General features: G+C 47.9%; 1 protein-coding gene across 2 annotated transcripts in view; it reads right to left on the bottom strand.

The window, feature by feature from the left end:
- The window catches only part of BSN (bassoon presynaptic cytomatrix protein), an 88561-nt gene that overhangs the window by 44193 nt on the left and 21663 nt on the right, over positions 1-22705 (bottom strand). For both annotated transcript variants that reach the window (XM_074550064.1, XM_074550065.1), the window contains exon 2: positions 22202-22604. In XM_074550064.1, the coding sequence (XP_074406165.1) occupies positions 22202-22604 (403 nt within the window). The remainder of the gene's footprint in view (positions 1-22201; positions 22605-22705) is intronic.

The raw sequence follows: 22705 nt of genomic DNA, 5'->3' as shown, positions 1-22705 counted from the left end.
TCAAAATTTGGCTCTGGAATGCTACAAGGGAGTGCAAAGAGTGCTGCTCCTTGCACAATGCATCTGCAGCTCCAGGAAGGAAAGTGCAGGCTGGGAAGCAAAGGGTTAATTTTCACTCTCACCATGATGAACTTTTGCATGCAAATGAAAAATAGAACAGTTCCCTGGCTAAGTGGTGATAAACGAAAGACTTTCCCCACGAGAGATGTTCCCTGTGACACACTAATGTCTAAATTAAGTTAATTAAAGAGGCTGTAGAGCCTTTCCGTATGAGGAATCACCAGGATGCTCAGCAGCTCCACAAGCATTAATATACAGCACAGTCAGCAGGATGGCCAGGTCTGCTTGCAGAAGACTTCTCCAAGACAAGCAGCTAAGGTGGCAAAAAGGACCAGAACATTCCTAAAACCCAGAGCAGCACCCAGGACAAGCAGATGCAGAGCCTGGCAGGGGCAGGCAACAGCTCCTGGCCCTTGCACTCCCTGCAGGCTGCACATCCCACAGGCCTGCACCCACTGCACGAGGTGTGGATTTTCCTGCCTTTCATTCTGGAAGCCATCTCTTCATTCCAGTGTTACAGATCACCTCTAAGGCTCAGCCTAATCCCCACTGCAGAGACATTAATCACCTTGCCCAGTCCTGCAGCTCCAGGTCTGGCCTTTTGGTCCTACAGTGATTCATAACCTGGCCACAGGGTTTTCCCCCCTCCACTCCAATCACACAATAGGCACATTTTAACCTTTTTCTGCTCACAGGAGCTGCCTGCAGAGATGCAGTTGGGTGTTATTGTAGGTCTCATGATGGGACACGATGACAAGTCCTTGAGAGGTGAGGCAGATAAGCCCTAAATCCCTTGTTACAAGTCTCCTGCCCAGAAGGGTTCTCATAAATGCCAGCCTTCAAATAATAACTTTTAAAACTGAGGAAATTCAGATCAGCTAGGAGAGATGGGTTCAAATTCACGGGGGTGGATGAAACCTCCACCTGCCCACCGCACCCCTTCCCCTCTCTGCCCGGCACATGCTGGGTGCCAAGGCTTGGCATTGCCTCCAGCAAAGCTCTCCCCATCACCTTACAAGCCTGGCTGCACATCAGCTCTGTGCTTTTCCCAGACTTCCCTGTACTTGCTGAGCTCCCACGCCACTCTCTACACCAGCCTCCGCTCGAGTCCTTCCTTGGAGCCGAGGGAAAACAGCCTCAATTTTCCCCAGCAATTTTGTGCTACATTGTCGTTTCTCCAAGCTGTTCCAAAGGAGCCACATTATATTTAGTCCCTGAAAATAGTACTTCAGTTTTTATAATTTCTTAGGGTCTTGCTGTCTCTCTTCTGACATCCAAAATTTCTTGCGTTATTTTTGCTTTCACACCCCCTGGAATTTTTCCCCACAGTTCTATTTCAAGAGAGTGTCTACCAAAATCCCATCAGCTTTGCCCACCATCCCCATCAGCTCAAATTAAGGGAGAACCAATCCATTCTATTCAGGTTCTTGTTCCCAGGATGCAAGAAATTCAAATCTTCCCTCTCCACATAATCTCCTTACCCGCACTTTAAGACCCTTGGTGAGGTGGAAACTGGGGGAAGAGGAGTTGCCCTCCCTCCCTGTGCCACACAGAGCCCCCCACCCTGCCCCTGGCCAAGGCTCCTCCAGGAAAGCCCAGGCAGTGGGAGGCACTGTGCCTGGGCCACAGGAGCTGGGCAGGCTCATGGACAAGCCCACCAGGACCTCCCTCAGCTCAGGGCTGCAGAACAACGGGATCATTGGAAATGTCTCACTTTTCACAATGAACCTACCACCCAGACAGGAAAAAGCCAGGGGGTGTTTAGATGGGATAGGAGCATCCAATTGCCCTTGGTGACTTGGTGAGGAACTGCTGTGGAACATCTGTCCTGGGGAGCAGGAGAAAGCTGCAGGAAATACAGTGGGGTGTGAGCTCCCAGAGCAAGCATTTGAAATGTAAATTGAGTTGGGATTAGCACAAATTGCCTGGCCGGCCTCCACTGATGCAACTGATGACACACCGTGTGGGTTACACAGATCAAAGACAACTTAAAGGATGCTGCAGGGAAGATAGCAGAGGAAGGGCTGAGTTGTCTTGCCAAAGATCCTTCCCCCAAGGAGGAGAAAGGAGAAGGGAAAAGCTTGGGTGATAAAGAAATAGTAGGAAAAAATAATTCTTTTCATACTCTTTTCCCCCATTTCTCTCTACTGTTTTCTAGGCATCTTCCCCCTGCATGATGAATCTGAAGCATTTAGAGGATGGTGATGCAAATAATGAAATAATCCCATTCCATCTATTTCTGTGTCCTGTTTGCCCAGTTCCTCACCAAATCAAAAGTTTCAGGGGTTGGATTAGTAAAGATTTACACCCAGACTCTTCCTAGAAAGGATGGGAGTCCATCACTGGGGGAGATGGAAGAGATGCTAATGAGACAGATATGATGGACATGCTGTAATCACTGTCCTGGAACATTTGGGAACAAGAAGGATTACACTCGTTATGAGGATGAAGCATTTCCATCCTATTAGCAATCGAGAAGAACATCCAACAACATCTACCAGCACCAGAAGATATTTAAATTTGGCAGAACTGAATAATTTTGCATCCAAGAGCTCTAAGAGAACTAAGAAAACTGCTGTGTGCTGATGTTCATTTTTAAGAGGAAATTTTAGTAGACTGTAAGAGTCTTCTGCTTGAAGAAGGCAAAGGTATGGCCTGCAGGGGACAGGGAGACAGACATCTGTCCAAGGCAGAAAGTGCAGAGAACTGAAGGACACACGAATATGCCCATCAACAGGGTTTAGGAAAAATAGGTCACAGCAAAGCAAACCTGATTTTATTCTCTGCACATCTGATATTAGTAATGCACAGAAGCAATATCCTTGATGTCCAAAAGGTGTTTTGACCTAGTATTGTATGACATGCTGACAAAAATAAAAAGCACTATAGAATATGAATAGTGAATATGCTAAATGGATTTCAGACTGGTTACCTGGCTGAGCTAGGGACAACAAGAATTCACCACTGCCAAGGTATCATCATCTCACTACAGGCAGCACCACTCACACACAGCGGGTTTGGTAAAACAACAGAATCAGAGTGGTTTTGGTTGGAAGGGACTTGAAAGATCATCTTGTTCCAGCTGCCCTTATATTAAATATCGATGAAGATGAGCCTCTACTGCCTGGCAAACCTGTGCTCAATCCATGCAGGAAGCCTGGAGCTGGAAGCAGGAGTGAGGAGGTGGCTGAGCCTCCTCTCCCAGCACCAAGGGACTCCTTCCAGAGCCCTGCACGGCTCCACACCGACATTTTAAGGAGATTAGTAAAACACTGCGGGAGATGCGGGCCGGATCTGTGAGAGCGATTCCAGGGATGCAGAAAATGTCTGGAATGAGAGAACTGAAGAGGTTGATCTTTTTCCTTTATCAAAGAGAAGATTAAGAAGTGACTTGATTACGATATAGCAGCACATTCAGTGGAAACAATATCAGGTACTAAAAGGTTGTTAATTAGGCAGAAAAAAGCATAAAAAGAACTAATGACTGGAAGCTGAAGCCAAATATATTAAGCATCACTTTTAACAGCAGATGTTTCTAACCATTAAAGCAAATTATACACATGCTGTTGGGCTCAGCAGAAGACTCAGGGAGGTAAAGCTTGCAGGCCTTTCATCTATAGGGTATTTTGTGCCTGTTCTGGTCTCACAAGCTTTGATAGCTTGAACCATCCCATCTGTATGGACATTTGGAATGCTTGTATCTGACACCTGACCTGCCCTAGCCTCCAAGCAGTTCCCAACACACCTACAACCACCAGCCTCACCTTTTCCACCACAGAGCCCTCCAACACCCCAGAATATTCCTCAAAACCCCCTTCCAAATCTTATTATTCCCCAATGCATGGGTAGGTCAGCAAGTGGCAGTGCTTGCTGGGTCACAGCTGGCAGATGTGCCTCCCCCCTCAATGCTGTCCTGTGAGCACCAACCATTTGCAAATCCTGTTAGGAATGAAAACTTTCCAATCAGCGTTTTCTTTTAAAAAATTGCAGCAGGAATATCCACAGCATGTGCTGGCTCTGCCCAGTGCAGATTTAAACATTGATAAGAATTATAAATTGAATATACATATACACACACACGTATAAAATTACAGGCATGGTGGGCTAGATTGTGACCCTCTGCAGAGCAGGTACATAAGGGAGACCAAGATCTATCCCTGTGCACTGTGGTTTCCAAATCATCCAGAGAAACATCAAGAAAAGCACACATTTAAAAGGGATCTGAAATGATACAGACACAGCTTGAGTCTGTAAGGCTTCTGCAGTTATTCTAACACCACTATTTTAGGAGACTATGTGAAAATAGCCCATCCCCAGTATTTGTTACCAGGAGATGTGAGGGAGTGCTGGTTATGTTCAGGTTGTTTTGTTCCCCTGTGGTAAGACAATACAGCTCTAAAAGTATCTCGAGTATAGAGTTCAGCCTTTGCAGTGGGCAGAAGCTTTAAAATGAGCACTGTAAGCAGAAAAAAATCGTAATTGAACATCCAAGATATTTTCACGCCAAAATTTAGGATTATAATTAAGAGTAATTCTGTCTTTGCTGAGGGTTGGTTATTTTGGACCATTTGGAGGTCACCCAGGATGTTATCCTACTACAGAAGAATAAAAAAACCAAAATGGAGAGACCATATTTAGATTACCATATTTATGACTTTGGAGATTTGAGATGGAATGGTTCCTCACCTGCTCTACCCATTTAGACCTCACTGCAGCCAAAGGCACTGACCTTGCTAGCTGTACATCCCCATGTCAGAGGAGGTGCTGGGCTCAGGCCCTCTGACCTGCTTTAAACAATCATTTCAGACTGGGAAGAACAGGCCCCAAGTCATCTTGAGTCCAGCATGATCAATCCCACCCAAAGGTGACCATTTTGGACAGGACAGAGAAAAGAAGCTTTGTTCAGCAGAAGATACAACCCACATTCATCCTTTGGCATGAGATGAGATGTACAATGAGCTGAAAAAACAGCAACCAAGTTCATGGGAATTCAGAACAGAAAAGGAATGTTTACAAAACTGAAATCCTGAAAAAAGCCCCCAGCTATGTTTGGGGAGAGCACAACAGGGCCCTTCTGGCAGCAGCCCTTCAAATCCAGGAGCCCTGATGGGCCCCTTCCCCAGATGAAGCCACCCTCCAGCAGATGCACCCCAAGGTCAGAGCTCTCTCTGCCTTCTGCAGGCACCAGTATGAGTGTAAAAATAACCCCAGCTGGAACTGGGTAATGAAGGTACTGTGCTAATCAGACTAACAGAGAGGCTCAACAGCAGGATCACTGACTGGATGGAGACAGGTTTCATTCATGGCTGCTACTGGCTTATCCTGGAGGAACACTGCAACAGCCTGGCCTCTCCCAAGAGCTGCCAGTGCCCTGCCTAGAGTGTCCTTAAGTGTCTTCAGCTCAGCAGCTCTGCCTGCACATGAAGAATGTTGTCTCACAAAATCAGCAGTCAGCGAAACGTCCCTTCCATCCGTGCCTGCCGGGTCCAGTCCCAAGGAGCTCTCTGGGGGGCATGTCTCGTGTTTTACTCGTCACACTGCGCTCAGCCAAAGCCACAGACACACTCTGCAATTAAACAATATCCTGATCCAAGGGAAGAGGCAGAGCTAGAAGGCAGCCCTTGGCTAGAGAACAGAAGGAACAGCAAGTTGTGGGGAGCTGGGATACTGCTGGGAAGGCAGGAGGTGGGAATGGCTGCAGGAGAGCAGGGAAAGCTCAGCAAATCCTGGAGCAGCTGCTGATGCATGGAAAACACTAAAGGTACCATGTGAATCAGATTTCCTACACCATCCCAGACTGGAGTGCATGACAAATATATACCTTTTTCTGAAGTTTTAGGTTTGTTTAATAGTAAAATTAAATTCTCTCTGGAAGCATTTGCAGCAAAAGTTGGATGGGGCCATGAGCAATCTTGTCTAGTGGAAGGTGTCCCTGTCCATGGCAGGGGGTTGGAACGAGGTATCTTGAAGGTCCCTTCCAAGCCAAGCCATTCCATGATCCTGTTGCTGAGTTCTACAGCAGCACAGGGACAGTTTGCCATGGAGCTTGTGTGTGGAGGGCAGGAAAAGCAGCCCTGGTTGTTTGGATCAGTGCACAGCCCACATGCAAATGCAAAGAGGAGCCTGCAAAGCGTCTCGTGGAGGCTGTGATGTGGGGTATCAGCCAGAGTCTGACTGAGGGGCACAGATAACCACCAGGAGATGGAGTCTCCTGAGGTGCCTTGGGAGGACCACGAGCAGCCCAGGGTGCAGGAGCTGTTGTGTGCCCAGGGCCAGGCTGCATGTCAAGATATCACCACAATTCATGCCTGCATCCAGGTGGAGAGGAGGCGGATGCAAACATGCAGGCAGCGTGGGCTGAAGCTTCCTGGTCCAAATCTAAAGCACAGTTTGAGGAGAATCCAGGGCTCCAGAGAAAATGTGCAATTAGGACTGTTTCAGCACTTAATTGACAGGGGAATTGGTCACAGAGGCACCGAGTCACTTGTCAAAAAGGCCACCTTATGCTCATCTTTATCTTCAAACATCTTAATATAAATAAAATCTAGTCCTTGGCACTCCTGCCCAGAAGGGGAAGCCACCGGAGCCGTCAGTAATCATCCTGCTAATGCTTGCCAGAAAATAATCAACTTGCTCGCTTGCTGGCGAGTGAGAGGAACCAACCCCCAAACTCATCTCCTTCTCTGCAAATAACAGATGGGAAAGTGCGTTTGTCCAGAGAATCGAGCTGCGAAATAAGACAGTGCCATTTCATCCTATGAGTCACTTCTCAAACAGTTTCCTTTCTCTGCTTAGCACTCCCTGAACCAACCCCAGGCTACTTGAGCGCATCTCCTGTCTCCAAAGGGTGTCAGGAGGCGCTGACCCCCACGAGGCTCTGCAGTTTCAAAGACAACCTCCAGCACCTGCACCTCGCTGCTTGGTCCATCTTTCCCTGCACCATGCAAGCACGGACACAGGGATGAAGCACACGACCAAAGGAAATAACTGCACGCCCAACAGCTCAGCAACTAACCTCGATCCGCCGTCACAGGCAGGACGGTGCTCCCCGGCAGCATCCCCCATGGCCAGCTCCTCAGGAAGTGAGAGCATCCCCTCCTTCCCTGCTTGCCCTCGCTGGCAGAGAGGAGCAGATGGGCAGAGCAAACCTTTCCAGCGCCAGCGCCAGAGCTGCTCCTCTGCTCCCCCCGGAGCGCGGGTCCCCCGCCAAACAAGGCGCTGCCTAGCTAAGCAAACCGGCAGTGCCGCCGCCCCAGGCAAAGGGACAAGTCCTTCCAGTTCATTAGGGAAGGTTTCTTGTGCGATTTGCTGCCTCACTAGCTCCTGTTTAGACAGCCTTTGTTCCTCGTCCGCAGGAGCGCATGAAAGATTTGGACGTCTGTACGTGCTGGGAGGATGCTGCTCCCTGGGCCGGGCAGAGCGCTCACCGCGGGCTTTGACCTCCCGAGCGAGCTCTGCACGCCGAGGTGCTCTAAGTGCAGCCCCGGGTCCCTCCGGCTCCGTAATGCAGGATTTCCACGGGAGCCCTCGGCCAAGGAAAGCCTAATGGCTTGCTTTGCCTTTTTCTGCTGCTGCTCCCGTGCCCTGCCGCCAGCCGAAGGACGGACGTCCTGAGTAACAGGAGCCTCCGGTCCTGCTCACTCATTGTCTCCTGCAGAACTAAAATAGCAGCCTGGGAGGGAGCACAGGAGCTCAAAACTTTCCATTCCCTGGTACCTCCTGCCCAAAGAAGAGGAATACATGAGACCACGGGGCTCCTCGGGGTGTCATGTGCAGCAGCGATGCAATTCACAGCTATAATGCTATAAAGAGCACAGGCTCTCCCAGTAAATAGACTTAGAACAGATCAATTTAAAAGCAGCCCAGTTTCCTATTAGTAACACAGAATAAAATCATCCATTTACTGCATGGCTCACATTTATTCAGCTCTGAGTGGTCCCTGTTGTAGCCTTGCTCATGAGCTTCCAGCTCCTTTGGGAACCCTCCTGGACAGCTACAGCAACGGGAGATAATGGCTGTAGCTCAGGGACTTAACTAAACACTGTTGGGTATTTAAAGGTCCTTTCACCCCCAAACTTTGCACTACCTTGGCAGCATCAACATCTGAGTATAGCACAGCAGTGATGAGGGTAGAGAGGAGCGTGATCCTCTGACCCACGTGTCTAGGATGGAAGGTTTTAAACACTAAAAACAATTCTGGTGCTGGCATAAACAGCCCAAAGTGTTTTCAGAGACAGGGTTGCAGACCTGATGTTATGGTCTCACACCTTCTCCAGACTGCAGAAGCCAAGTTAAGTCTAATTTATCCTGAGCTGGTGTGTATTTATGAGTGAAGCCACTGGAATGAAAAACTTGTGTGAATGAACACATCATAGTGCATCAAAGCAGAGTGTATCTTCTGCCTTTCTTTTTTTCATGTTGTTGTTATTCTGGATTAAATATGTAACAAATGCTCTTGCAGAATTTAGGGCCTGAAGACAGACAAGCCACTGCACAATCTTTTTACATACCTAAACAGACTTAATTGCTCAATTATTCCAGATAAACACGATAAGTTGCCTGTCATGAATAATTTATAATCCAGCTAGCCACACAATCTGTGAAACACAAATCTATGGCTGCAGCAAAAGAAATGCAAGCAGATGCCATGATCCCAAGACACCCTTCTGGGTACTAAATGCTGGTCAAAGGAGCAATAGGCTGCCCAGGGCAGGTCTGATCTTCCACAAAACCCTTTGGACAGCCTAGACCTTCATCTGGGCTATTGCTGCTGAGAGGATGCAATTATTAACAAATGAAACAGGGACAAAGTATGGGTGTGCACCTTGGAGGAGACAGGCACAGCACACCCCCCTCCTGTGCATGGTCTGGTGTCCCATACAGCCCTTCCTGGCTTGTACTGGTTTCCCAGGAATTGCATCAGATGATGGGGATGAGCTGCAGAGCTGCAGTGAGGCACAGCAGGATGCAGTGCTGCAGGATGGGGGCCACAAGGGACAACACTCAGGGTGCCAGGGAGGAGATAAGGGAAGGAGCACGGCCAGGGGGAGGAAAGGTCCCATCCAGCCAGAACCTACCATGCTTGGATGGGAGAGCCCTGACAAGGCAGCCTGGAGGGAGTCCAGAAGGAGGGTTAATCCTAAAGCCATGACAAAGCCACCCCAGGCAGCTCCTTCCCAGGGCAGAGGGGCAGGCAGCAGCTCCTGACAAATGCAAGGGGCTTTCCCACAGGGCTCAGGGCCCTACCACAAACCTGCAGCCTCTTTATGACTCTGAGAAGTAGAGGAGAGGCACTGGGTTCATTTCCTCCAGCCTGGGCACCCCTTCCCAGAAATCGCACCAGCGACCTATTTTAAATAAATTAGAATAGGTTTTTTGTGTTGGAACTCCTTTCCCAGTCCAAATATATCTGGACATCCAAATACACCTGGCATAATGACATGTCATCATCTACTAAATAAAATTTACACAAGAATCTGCAAACAATTAGTTTGCATAGATACCTGTAAATCCACATCACTTTTGTGTTTTTATAGCTATAATTATTATTATTTTTATAACTATTATTTAGCCTTGAAGAAGGGGCTACTTCACTGACAGCCAGTCTACAAGAGCAATCACCCTGTCATCAAAAAAATAAAAGCTAGTTGCAAAGCAAGATTAAAATTGGTCATTCAAATCACGATTTGATGAGAGTTGGAGTTGTTCAGCCTAGAAAGAGAAGAGTCTAGGGGCCCCTAGAGCCCCTTCTAGTACCTCAAGAGGCTCCAAGAGAGCCAGAGAGGGACCTTTCACAAGGACAGAAAAACAGGGAACAGCTTCACACTGACAAGAGGGCAGGAATGGAGAGGATATTGGGAATAAATTAATTACTGTGAGGGTGCTGAGGCACTGAAACAGGATGACTGGGAAAGCTGTGAACTTCCCATTCCTGGACATGTTCAAAGCCAGGTTGGATGGAGCTTGGAATTGCCTGGTTTAGTGGAAGGTATCCCTGCCCACAGCAGGAACTGGAATGAGATGAGCTTTAGGGTCCCTTCCAACCCAAACCATTCTGGGATTCTAGTCTATGATATTTTGCTTGCTGAGCTGAAGTCAGCATTGTCATGGAGATGTAAACCATTACACCAGAAAGCTGAATAAACTCTTAATGAAAAAGAATCCTGCTACTTGAAAGATTGTCTTTTCTGTCACAACCCAAGCCAAAATTTGAAGTGACCCCATTCAGGAGCTTTCTGCAGCCTTCCTGAATGGGGGCCCACAGGATTACCATAGAGTAACCTGCTTAGGACATCTCAGCACAACTGAAAACCCTGGGCAAGCTTACAACAAAAGCCAGTTTAGTTCAGCTCAAATAAAGGGTCAAGTACTCAACTGCAAGACTACAAACTGCTACAAAAAAGAAAAGCACTACAATAGAAATCACTCAGGTAAAACACCAAAAATACTGCAGAAGCAAATGCTCTTCTAGGGCTTCTTAGCTTTCCTTTGAAACACCTCCAACAAGCAGCACACAGGCAGTGCCAGCTGCAGTGCTCCATGTCCATCCAGACAGCAAGAAAACTAGAGGAGCAAACTGCACAATTCAAGCTGATTTCACCCTGCTTTGATTTGCTCCAATGCCAATCAGAAACTCCTTCTGGAGAGCAACACTTAAACTTGTTGTCATGCCCTGGCTGTAAAGCCAGGTGTAATCACCACGGGACTGACTCTGATGACCCACAGGGCTCATTTTATGCAGGTGACACAGCAGCAGTGACCACAGCTCCCCTCACTTTCAGGGGTTCAGTTGGAGAGATCTTGCCTCTGATTTTCAAGTATCATGCATCAAAACACCCAGCTGAACAGTGGGAGCCAGGCTGACTGCAAGCAATCAGCCCCAACCTGCCTCAAACCGGGCAGAGAAGGCATGGATTGGCCAGCAAGCGGCAAGCAGCAGGATCCACGCACCAGGAGGGAAAAACATTTGATATCCAAATAAACACCACCTTCCCAATAGCTTTTATCTGCCCACAGCCGTGTCTGTTGGCGTGGGCTGGCTCCTGGCACGCTGCAGAGAGAGAAAAGGAGGAGCAGGTCTGAAGCACGGGGTGCAGCAGGCGTTGGGATGCGGCACAGCACACGGTCCATGGGGATGCTGCTCTTTGGTGCACAGTGACCCGCTCCCAAAGGGTGAGGGTCCTGCCATGCCAAGATCTTTGCTTCCCAGCAGGATGCAGGCTGGATGGCACTGGGCAAGTGCCTGCAGCTGGAAGACATGGGAAAAGGCACTGGAGGGAGAAAAAGGGTGACTTGGGGTAAGAGCTTGAGCTGGCCAAAATCATTAGGAAGGGCACGGAAGATTTCAGTTTTTACTGTAAGAGTGACATTGCCCAATTTTGGCTCTTGGTTAGAGATCCCTCAGTGCAGAAGAGCTCTTCAGAATTCTCCACATGACATATCATTCAAAACCATCAGATCATGAGACTTTTTGGGGCAGAATTGCAAAAACCTTACATCCAGGATCTGCATATAGCATTATTATTCCAACATCTCCCCCTGGTTTCAAAAGGGACTTAGCACCTGGAATTAGTTATATTTCAGAAGTTGCTGGATTTTTTTTTCTTCCTAATTCAATAAAGCAGTAACAATTGTCTGCTGAGAGCAAGTAGTGGGATCCCAGAAGCAGCTCAAAGACAGATGGCAGCAGCAGCATGCCTGTTTGGGGATAGTTCTCAAAGCACTCTCCAATTTGAAAGCCACAATCATATCAGCTGGAAAATTAATATGGCAGGTCACAACATAAGGTAGAGTGCGTCAAAATAAATTTCAGGGCATTAGCTGGCCTGGCCCAGAATCTCCATACTGACTTGGTACTCCAAGAAGAATCAGGATTCATGTTCCAATCTGCCAAAGGTCCCTTGAGCAGGTTGCTGAGGAGATGACAGCACCATGCATGGGGTACAAGGGCTCACTTTAACTGGGCTTCACCTTTTGGGATGGATCCCAGAACTGTTGGTCTTGCACTTATATAATGTGCTCCATCAGATACTGAGAGTATTTGCTTTTCTCAAAGCTTGAAAGGTTTTGCAATACATAGAATATGTGGGCAAAACAGAGGCAGGTGAACCCAAGGACAGGCCTCTCCTACAATAAGTATGCTCCTTATTTCAGAGGAATCCAGAAATACAGGTAATTCAACTCTTTCTCAGGTCCCCAGAGTAATTTTAACACAGACCACTAGTTTTTAGCCAAACCTCTCCACTAGACCTGGTATTTTATCTGGTGGGCATCATACTGAGAACAGAGGTTCTCAGGGGAAAGGGCAACAAGCAGTGCCTTCCAGGAGATCAGAACAGTCTTGTGGGGAGGAAGGGCAACATGGTATACCTGAGAGAACAGGAAAGTCTGAACAGAACCAGTGAGCAGCTCAGAGCCATGACAAAGCCGTTTTTGGAGGAGCCTCATATTCAAGGAGTCACAGGAACATGCCCTTTAGAACTTCTAGGGTATTATTCTGCAATTAGAGGGGAAAAAAGCCCAAAACTAAAACCCCAAGGGGAGCTTTCACTCCTAGGTCCAAGCCCAGCAGCGCCCACTCCATCCCACCCAGCTGGGTGCAGCACTACACGTGCAGCCCTGTACGTTTGCGTCCTTAGCAGGTTTTTAATGGGGAGCGCTTGCTGATCCTGCGATTCCTGCAGAGCTGAGCTACGAGCAGTGACAAGCTCGTTTGCTCTTTGGGGACAGGGCTTCAAATAGCTGCTGGCTTGTGGCAATGAAAAGGGGCAGAGCGCTGCCTGCGACTCCGGCAGCCGCGCTGTGACTGATGCAAGCGCCGGCTGGAGCGCTCTGATAAGGACTTGGATGATTCAGAATAATCTGGGCTTTGCTGAACAGATGAGCCTGAGTGTTTGTGCTTCTGCTTCCGTCTAATGGGAATACTGGGCTGTGCTCATTGGAAAGGGGAGAGGGTGGCTGGAGGTAGGAGGGCACCAGAACTTCCTCTCTGTAGGACTGGTGGGCACATCTCTCCTGCCTGCTGCTCAGGTCTCTTTCTTTCATTGAGGTCTCCAGTTTGAGGGTCTGGCCAGTTTGCCCCCTCAGCTTGGACATAGCAAGGGGGGTGGCAAAAGAGCTGAGGAGGGAGCAAAAGGTCAATGTACAAACTTCTCATCCTGAAGGTTTTTTGCAATACTGCTGCACAAACAGCTGGGCTTGATTAAGATACAGGAGATGGGCATCAAAGTGGGCAGGGCAGGGAGCAAGAGAGAAAGGGGAGGGACACACTTGTTGTTTTTCAGGCTTCAAAAACAACTTCTAGCTGGTGTAGTGCTGCGTTACATACATGCCTTAACTCCTGACAAACCTTTAATCTCACCAGCCTGCTGCATAGTCTACTCCCATTCCATTAAGATCACATTTTGCTCCCTGGATTTCCAGAGCCATTCTAACAATTTGGCTTTGATTTACTCAAAGCAGAAAGCCATGCCACCGGCACAGTCTATTTACAACATAAACTGACTCCAGAATGGAAATATCCCCCCTTCGGCTGTCCTTGATCAAAAGGTTTGTAGCTGAGATAAAACACCATTTAAATCAGAGTTAAAACAGTCAGTTTTCATAGTCTGTCAGCACCATACCCCTCAGATCTGGGCTGTCCATACCATATCTCTGAAAAAAGCTGGGTATGGCAGGAGGGTGAGGTCTGGGAGCAAGGCTTGAATTAAGATGGTGAGAAATACCTTTGCAGGCATAACTGCTGTTCCACAAACACCTCACTTCATACACAGGACTGCTTTCAGAAATCTCTGAGGCTTTTCAGCCCACCACACTATGTAAATCCCTTTTTAGCATCTAAATGTGACCATGGCCAAGAGACAGGGCCAGAAAGAAGCAAGGTGGTTCATTGTGGTGGGAGCCCACACAGCTCTAAAAATAGCACTGGTGATCAGCTAAATTCAGGTGACAAGAGACACTGACAAGATGCCACCACCTCTGTCTTTAAGGACCACACAGACCTTGGATGTCACTACAATTCAAGGTGGGAAGAGCCATGTCATAACATCTCCCTTGCTGGGGTTGTCCCACTGCGCACCCCTTGCTGCACCAAAGACGCAGACCTGGGCCAGCGCCGTAGGGGTGGGTGCAGAGTGGGTGCTAAAGCGCCTGACACCCTCCATTACAACCACCCTGCTCTCTGCAGCTTGTAGAAAGCCCGTAAATAGGAATGAATTCAGCTAGGATTAACTCAATCCCCATCAAAGCACTGAAAGCTCTTGAAGTTTCCTCCTAAGCGCTCCCCGGGGCAGCGCAGCGTTCCGGCAGCAAACACACCACAGAGCGGAGCCCAGCGAGGGCTGGGCTGCACAGCCCTGCGCAGCTCCGGCTCTGGGGCTGCGGCGAGTGCGCCAGAGCAGCTGAGCGACTCCAGCACTGAGACAATTCACACACTCGACCCACAGGAAAACCTGGGGCAGCACCCGTGTCAGCAAAATATCCCCATCCACCACCACGGGCTGTAAGGGATCCTATCCCTCTGCCCGGGGATGTTCAGGACTACGGAAGCAAAGCTCTCAGAGACAGGGAGCCGCTGACTCGGTACCCTGCTCCACGATGGAAAGCTTGACAGCCGCTTCCGATCCTCAGCTGGCTTTCCTTTTTAATGATGAAGTGATCTGGGAGTTGGAAGCCAGAGGAAAACCACGTCTCATCCAAGCAAACAGCTTGTTGTAACTCAGTGTACCGAGGGAAGGCGGGCGCGGGGCTCAGCCCGTGCGGCTCGCTGGGCTCGGCATTTATAAAGCGAGAGGAAAGGAGGGCACTTGCCATCCCTCGGGAGGGCTCCTCTTCTCTTGCAGTTGTTTTAATTACCCCTCTGCACCGCAGCATGGCTGCAGCCCGCGGGAAGCCAGGCTCTCCCGTGCCCTCCGAACAATTTCACGTGTCACCACAGCCCCTGCCGGGTCCCCATGGCCCAGCCGAACCTGCCCTGAGCAGAGAGGACCCACCCTGAGCAGCACCAGCCCCCTCAGCCACCAGCAAGCGTTCAGCAGAGATCTTCTTTGACATTTTCTGCCAGCGAATTTTGCATTATTTGAATCATCCACGCAGAGCACAGCAAAAGGCGGCACATCGGGAGAAACAGCCAGAATTACTCATGAGCTTTTTCTTTTCACGGGCTCTAACTTGAATTGTGATCTGTCAAAGAGATGAGTCGCTCGTCATTGTGGATGGCTGGGAGAAGCTCCTGCTCGGGCTGCAGCAGGGACCAAAAGGCAAATAAGCCATTTCTAAACAGAAAGGCTCAGCAACAGCAAGTGTGCTACTCTCCAGCTCCGTTTGAGTTCCTTCATTCAGTGTTAATCACCCCATTAAAAAAATTAAAGTCCACCAAGGGATAGCAGACACATCCTTCGCTGCAATGCTGCAGATACAGGATGGAACACCTGGTGTAGGGATAAAGGGATTAAGAGGTGAAGGATGACAGTGAGGAAGGGCTAAAACGTGGCAAATATGCATACACATACAACCTGTTAGTTCAGGGTGATACATCCCATGTTCCTATCAATATTTTCTCACCATAAAAAAATCCACAGAGTATTCTGTGCAGCCACAAAGAGCAGAGTTTTAGTGCCCAGCTCACAGGGTGCTCTTGAGGATGGCTGTAGGGCAGAAAGCACCGGTCCCACCTGCCCATGGGGCGGATGCTGACCTCAGACACTGGGATGGAGCAGCCCTGTGGCAGCAGACGAGGCCAAGCATCCCTGCCCAGGCAGCTGCAGCCCAAATTGCTGCATCCTCAGGAGAAGGTAGCAGGCATGCCAAGCCCCAGCTCCTGCAAACAGCATCACCCACCGTCCATGCAGGTCACTGCTGGCTGAAGCTCTGCTAAAAACAAAGAAAAAACTGGAATAAACACATATCTCACTCCTATTGCACAGCACGATCCAATGGAAAATTTCTCCCAGATCTGCAACGTAATGCCAACGACAGATTTATTTTTACATCTATATGGTGAAGGAGGATGATCTCAAAAGACAAATCATTCTAAAATGGGCAACTTGACTCAGCAACACAGGGGTCTGGCTGAAAATAGGGTACAACCTACCACGTACACACACAGAAAGCTGTCTAACACCACAGCAGAACAAAAACACTGCTTGCCCAAGGGCATCCAGGGGTTTGATCTGATCACAGGAGGAAAAAACACACCTCTGAACTTGCTGACAGGTGAACACAAGGAAGGACAACTGCTGACAGAGCCAGCCCCATCTCCCCACAGACACCACAAGCACGACACCAGTGTGAAATGCCCCAAGGGATGCTAGACCAGAGAAACATTTATTTTTCAGACTCAACACCTATTCTTTAAAATGAGAGGGAACTATAACCTCTAAACAGAGCTTTGTGTTTATCCATGAGCACAATAATACAGGTGCAGGACATGCAGGACCACACATGTGCCAATGGCTGAGGCTGGAGGTGCTTCATGGCCAGGAAAACAAACACTTGTTGAGGTCCCAAGAGCAGGAGAAAACCTCGTTGGCTTTGCCTTGTTCAGCTAGAGAAGAGACTGTGTAAATGTAATATCACTGTCACAGCTTATCCTCTGCCATCCCTCCCATTGCAAAGAGCTACATCCAACATGGAGTTGATGCACCCAGAGGAAACTTAAAAATTTAGGAAATATCATGCCAGCATGGCCTCATGGCTTCTCAGTAAAGATCCAAAGAGGTGAAGAACACTTTGGTTGCTTGAAAAGGCAGGGAGAAACAAGGGAGATCAAATTTCTCACAATGCTCATGTTGAATTATCTATCAGAAAGTAGATCCCTGTTTTCATCCAGTCCTTCAGTGCTCAGCCCTGGGTGAAAGCACTGATGCCAACAGGGATTTTACCCACACCTGCACAGCATCAGAGACCTGTGAATGTTTGGATGTTGAATGAATGACAGGCAGGAGAGGAGATGGGTGAGAGGAAGAGATGGGGATTCACTGCCACTAATAACAAACATTGGTTTAATGTAGAACTGAAAACCCCTCATACCTGCTAAGCACAGCCCTTGCCTTGCAGGGGTTCTGAACCAGTGGCCACTAGTCAAGCCAAAGCCTCCTGCAGGGTAAATAAGTTAGATTGGGCCCCTAACTCACAAATATGCTGGGGTTTACTGAAAATTGGACTGACATGGTGCAATGTGCACAACTGGGACAATGAACCAAAGGAGAAATGGGGTCCTTTGAAAGCAGTGTAAGAGCTTCACAATTTCAATATTGGAGGTTTTTTCAGTCATTTGCTAAATGAGTGAGGTGATGCTGTGGGCAGGCACCACTCTTGACAGTACAGCCAGGTTGGAAAAGGCTCTGGAGCACAGACATTCCTCCAGTGCCAACCAGCCCCACTCCTCCCACCAAAGATGCTCTGCATTGTGTCACAGCATCCTTCAGCCCTCAGCATCCAGAAGCCTTCAGCTTCCCCCAACTTCTTTTTTCCACTTTACCCAAATTTCCTTATACTACTGAGCAGAAAACCATCTGCTGTGAGGTTATGACAGGATAAACACAGCCCTACACAATGCTCACATTATTTCAGTCACATCTCCTCAGCTGATGGTCTGTTTTCCATTAATACAATTTAAACATTTACTTAAAAACTTTTAATGATTTTTGTGGCTACCTCCTCATGCTACAGATAACTCAAGAGGTGCTGAGAATTTTCTTCTCCTGTCAAACAACCCTGACCACTGTTGGGAAACCAACCAGCAAGTTTTTAATTCTCCTTAAGACTTTTTACATTTTGCTTGCTGAAGGTCCGTGACCAAAGGTTTGTGATGAGCTTACACGGCACAGAGCATTCAGGGAACAGATTTGCTCTCAAATATTTTAAATATTTCATAATTCATTATATTCATAGCATTAAAAAGTACAAAGAACCTCTTCAATCTCCCTAAGTGGAGCTAAAACATGGGGAAGAACTGAAGTTTAACAATTATAAGTCATAAATATGGCCACAAATACAGCAAATAAAATCAAAACAGCTCGGGGACAAAAGCAGGGCCTTCAAAATGAAAGTAATTTGGTAAAGAACACACATGTATAAACATCTTCCTTTTATTCAGGGAGGTGCATCTGAATATTTATGAAACTGCCTCTAATAAACACTACTTCAAATTGAAAAAGGCACAATAGAAATGTAAGGCAGACAAGAAAGGTTTCCTGTAATCCCAGGTGGTTCCAAGCAGACCTATTAGGCAGCCAGGCATTTTGAGTTTCATTTCAGCTCTAACTAAAGCACATGTTTTAATGCTGTGCTGCTGCTCTTGATTAAAATCAAACTCAAGTTCGTGTTTTTGGTTTAGCGTTTAGGATGGTGAGAAAACAAATTAAAAGAAACCCAACAAATTTTAAGAGAAGACTGAAGAAGAAATTAATTTATCAAATTAGCAATGTGCAGCAGCACTTCAAAACCCCAGAGAAGCAGAAAGGATGCCTGCAGGTTACTCCTTATGATACCAAACAGAGCAAATCCAATCAGATGAACATGCTGCTGGATCAGTCAGGCAAAAGCCACAGGAGCGGCAGAACAAAGTGAGAGATGTATAAAAAGAGGATTTTCTAAACCTATTGTACTGGTTTGAAACTGAGCTATTCCCCCTGGAGGAGATGACAGCATCACTGGTATGGTCCTACAGAACAAGCTGTCCAAAAACACCCTCAGAGACAACACAGAGGAAAAGTAGAAAAAAAGTTTTAATGAGAAATTAAAAATCCTACTAGAATGTGAAAGCTGCAATGTTGCACTTAAAATAACACATCTCCATTCAAAAACCTATTTTCTGCACAGGACTGGAAACAAACTGCTAGACTTTAACACGTTATTTTAAAACTTGTTGTCTTTAATGGTGCCACCATTGCTCCCTGCTTGATAATTCCCTTTCCTTGCTTAAAATAACTGTCTATGGCAAGAGCTCTGACCTTCAGGAATAAGTGAATGAACAAGGAAAGCAGCTCACCAGCACACGACCAAATTGAAAATGATGACAGCAGCTATTTCAGGGCACGGGATGAACAGAGGGAACAATATAATTATCTACATGTAAAATATGAGTGACACCAGCAGCAGACAGGAACTCCTGTTTGCCCAGTCTTGTGAAACAAGAACGAGCTGCTGCTCAAAGGAATAAACAGACAGTGAAATAAAAACCCAAAAAGAGATTTTGTTTTTCTCAGCGAGTGATCAACTCGAGATGCCACAGAAGCTGATTGCTTCATCAGCACAAAAATTCATTACTTGCTTTTAAGATAAAATGACCATCAAGTCAAACAAAAAGGAATAAAATAACAGCTAAAGAAAAATAGTATTTCAAAGGGAATTACGTGCTTCTGAGGAGAAGGTATTACTGAAGTACAAAGTGAAGGTGGTGCAGTCAACCCTCCTCTGAAAAATCTGCTCTTGGAGTTGAAAGTGGCAAGATAGGCCTTGATGGATTACAGCTCACACACTCAGTCTATTATTTTCTTTAAATTTATATTACGAAAAGCTATTTTATGCTGTGGATATATATACACAAGTAAAAGACTAATGCAAACAAAGTGTTTATACAAGATTTATACTTATATACAACTCTCAAAAAATGATCTCTCAGTTTGAGAGATCATTATGCCAAACCAGCCCTGTGGCTCCTACCTCACCATGCCAGTGGTTTCTGGCATTTCCACGGATTGCACAGGAGAGGATGTACCAAGCAAAACACAATTATGGTTTTCTTGAGTTTGATTTTCTTAGAAAACGTGGTATTTTTGATGATATAATCCTGCTAGAGAGCCTTGAAAGCAGAAAGAAGTCACAAATTCATATCTACTGCAGCACAAAGTGGCAGTGGCAACTATGCACATGAAAGTACATTCATAAGGAAATGCAAATAGAAAATACAACACCTCATGCAAATACAAAATACAACACCTCATGCAGCCACCCTGCAGCACGTGCTGGGCTGGAGGAATCAGACTGTGTGGATGTTTTCCCTGTGAGGGGAGGCAGGGGAGCAGCTGGGCCCAGCACATGGACCCTTGGAAGGTTCCAGGAGCTGATGGGGTACAGCCTTGAGATCCCTTCCCTGCTTGTGCTTTGAGCAGAGGTTGGAACAGGAAACCTGCAGAGATCCTTCCCAACCCTTCCAGCTGCCTCCATTACCCCCAGTAACAGCACCAGGATGTTCAGGCACCTCTCTGTGTGACTCTGGGATAGCAGCACAAGGAATGATGCTCAGGAAAATGAGTCACACTTCCAACCAGGCAGCAACCACTGCTGCTCCCCCGGCCAGCCCATCACACAGGCTGCTAACATGAGCTGCAAACACTTCTCTTGGACAACTGTCTTCATCCCCCAGCTCCCACAACGACCTACTTACAAGTCATAAGGTTGCTTGCTGCTGAAATGCATATTAAACTCAGGACAGACCAAAAAAACAACCTCTTTTTCCATTTCAGGTCCAATTCTTTTTTGATTTGATGTTTAAAAATGCTCTGCAGTCAAACACATTTCTGAGGGCACAGAGACCTAGAGATGCCAAGAGCAAAATGGCCTAGAGCAGTTAAGAAAAGTCTCTGTGCACAGACATATTTTAATATTGGTATCTGCAAGAGAGACTCAGGGTAGAGCCCACTGTGGGTAAAGCAGAAGAGAAAAGACCAGAAACTGAGAAACTATTGCATTTTTATTTTGTTGTTTCCTTGTTAACTGATACTGTTCAGAGTAACTGGACAACTTTCAAGGCGATGCTTGGACACCAAATTAATGATTGGCAAATCTAATTAAAGATGAAACTTATAGGCAAAACAGAAAAGTAGCCCATGGCATTTCTTTGCAGGACTCTGAATTTCCACCTCAGGGCTCTTTATTAAGATCTGAGACCTTATTTGGATCTTTGCAGAGGTAAATACCTGTGAAGTAATATCAGGAACCAGCTAATTATGCATCATTATAGCAGGTGTATCTCCTTCATGGGGCAAGACTATTTACAAGGGCTTGTAGTGACAGGACAGGGGGGAACGGGTTCAAATTCCAAGACAGTATGTTAGACTAGATAAAAGGAAAAAATTCTTTACTATCAGTGTAGTGAGGCACTGGAAAAGGGTGCCCAGGGAAGCTGTGAATGTCACATCCCTGGAAGTGTTCAAGGCCAGGCTGGATGGAGCTTGGAGCAACCTGGTCTAGTGGAAGGTAGCCCTGCTCATGGGAGGAGGCTGGAACTACTTGATCTTCAAGTCCCTTCCAACCCAAACCATAACTCTATGATTTCTTCCATCAGGATAAAGGACTGGAAGGCAGGAGTTCCTCAAACAAGGATGCTTAGATACTGCTGTGTCTAGCATCAGGAGCAAGCATTGCATGCTTACCACAAAATGGCTACTGGCAGTAAATCCTGGGTATCCCGGGGGCTTCAGTGCCTAAATCCTGTCTTATCAAGCACTGGAATGGCATAGTTGCTTTCCAAAGTGCAGCTTTAAGTTTCTGTTTTAAGATCAGAAACCCCTGCGGTTTGGCTCTTCAAGCTGAAAAAGCCATCCAATCACTTCCCACCCTGCGTGGAGATCTGTGACCTGAAGATTGGCACAGGGAGCGCCTCACCTCAGCCAGCCCCAGCACCACCTCCGGCACCGCCCCCGGCCCCCGAGCATCCGTGTCACACATCCCACGGAGGGAACGCTCCTCCCCCGGCCCTGCCGCGTGTCGTGCACGACTCCTGGCGCTTCCCTCCCTGCGCCCGGCGTGACGCGGCTGGAGCCCACCAGAACCTGCGGTGAGTCAGGGCTGAGACACTGAGACATCCTCACCTCGGCCTGGAGTGCAGCCCCCTGCTCCCCTCCTTGCTGTCGAGTCCTTGGACTCAGGGACAATTTTGACAGTGGAGAATTCAGCCTGTTGGGGCGTCTCAACAGAGACTGAGCCCTGCTAATCTACCAACCCCCTTCAACTAATTTATCTGCCCCATTTCATCAAAGCTCACATTATCACAATTATTCCCTTATTACCAGCAGAACCCTTGCTCCTGGTCAATGCTTTGCAGCTGCCAAAAGCAAAGGTGCAACTTCTGTGCTTGGAGAAAGCAAGAACCCACCCGAAGCAGCCAGGAAGCTGCGTGAGGAAGAGGAGGCATTACCTGGGTGAGGTGCGGGTTGGGGTTGAAGCCACACTGGTTGCAGACCTTGCTGTGACACTGAGTGCAGGCATTGAAGTTAGGCTGCCCGGGGGACGAGGTGAGCTCTGTGGTCTTGCAGATGGGGCAGAGGGTGCTGCTGGGGAGGGGGGCGATCTGCGGGACGGAGTAGGGCGAGGTGGGGGTGCTGCCCCGCTCCGGTGACACCGAGGGAGACCTGCCCGAGCCCTGGCTCCTGGCGTCCACCTGCAGCGTCCTCCGCGGCCCCTCTGCCGCCGCTGCTGCGGGCTGGCCCCGGCCGCGCATCTCCCGCGGGCTCTGGGAGCTGCCGGCAGGCTGTGCGAGCGAGGGCGATGCTGACCGCTGGCCCCCGGCCTGCTCCAGCTGCTCCGGTCTCCTCAGCGTGCTGAAACACCATCAAAACACACACAGTAAGCCCAGGTTTCAAACATTTGTATGCCAGTTAATGTAGAAAACTGCTACAACACCCTCTCCCCCTCAAAATCC

This window comes from Zonotrichia albicollis, chromosome 12 (assembly GCF_047830755.1).
Source record: "Zonotrichia albicollis isolate bZonAlb1 chromosome 12, bZonAlb1.hap1, whole genome shotgun sequence".
Classification (NCBI taxonomy): domain Eukaryota; kingdom Metazoa; phylum Chordata; class Aves; order Passeriformes; family Passerellidae; genus Zonotrichia; species Zonotrichia albicollis.
This window is presented reverse-complemented; position numbering and strand designations above follow the sequence as displayed.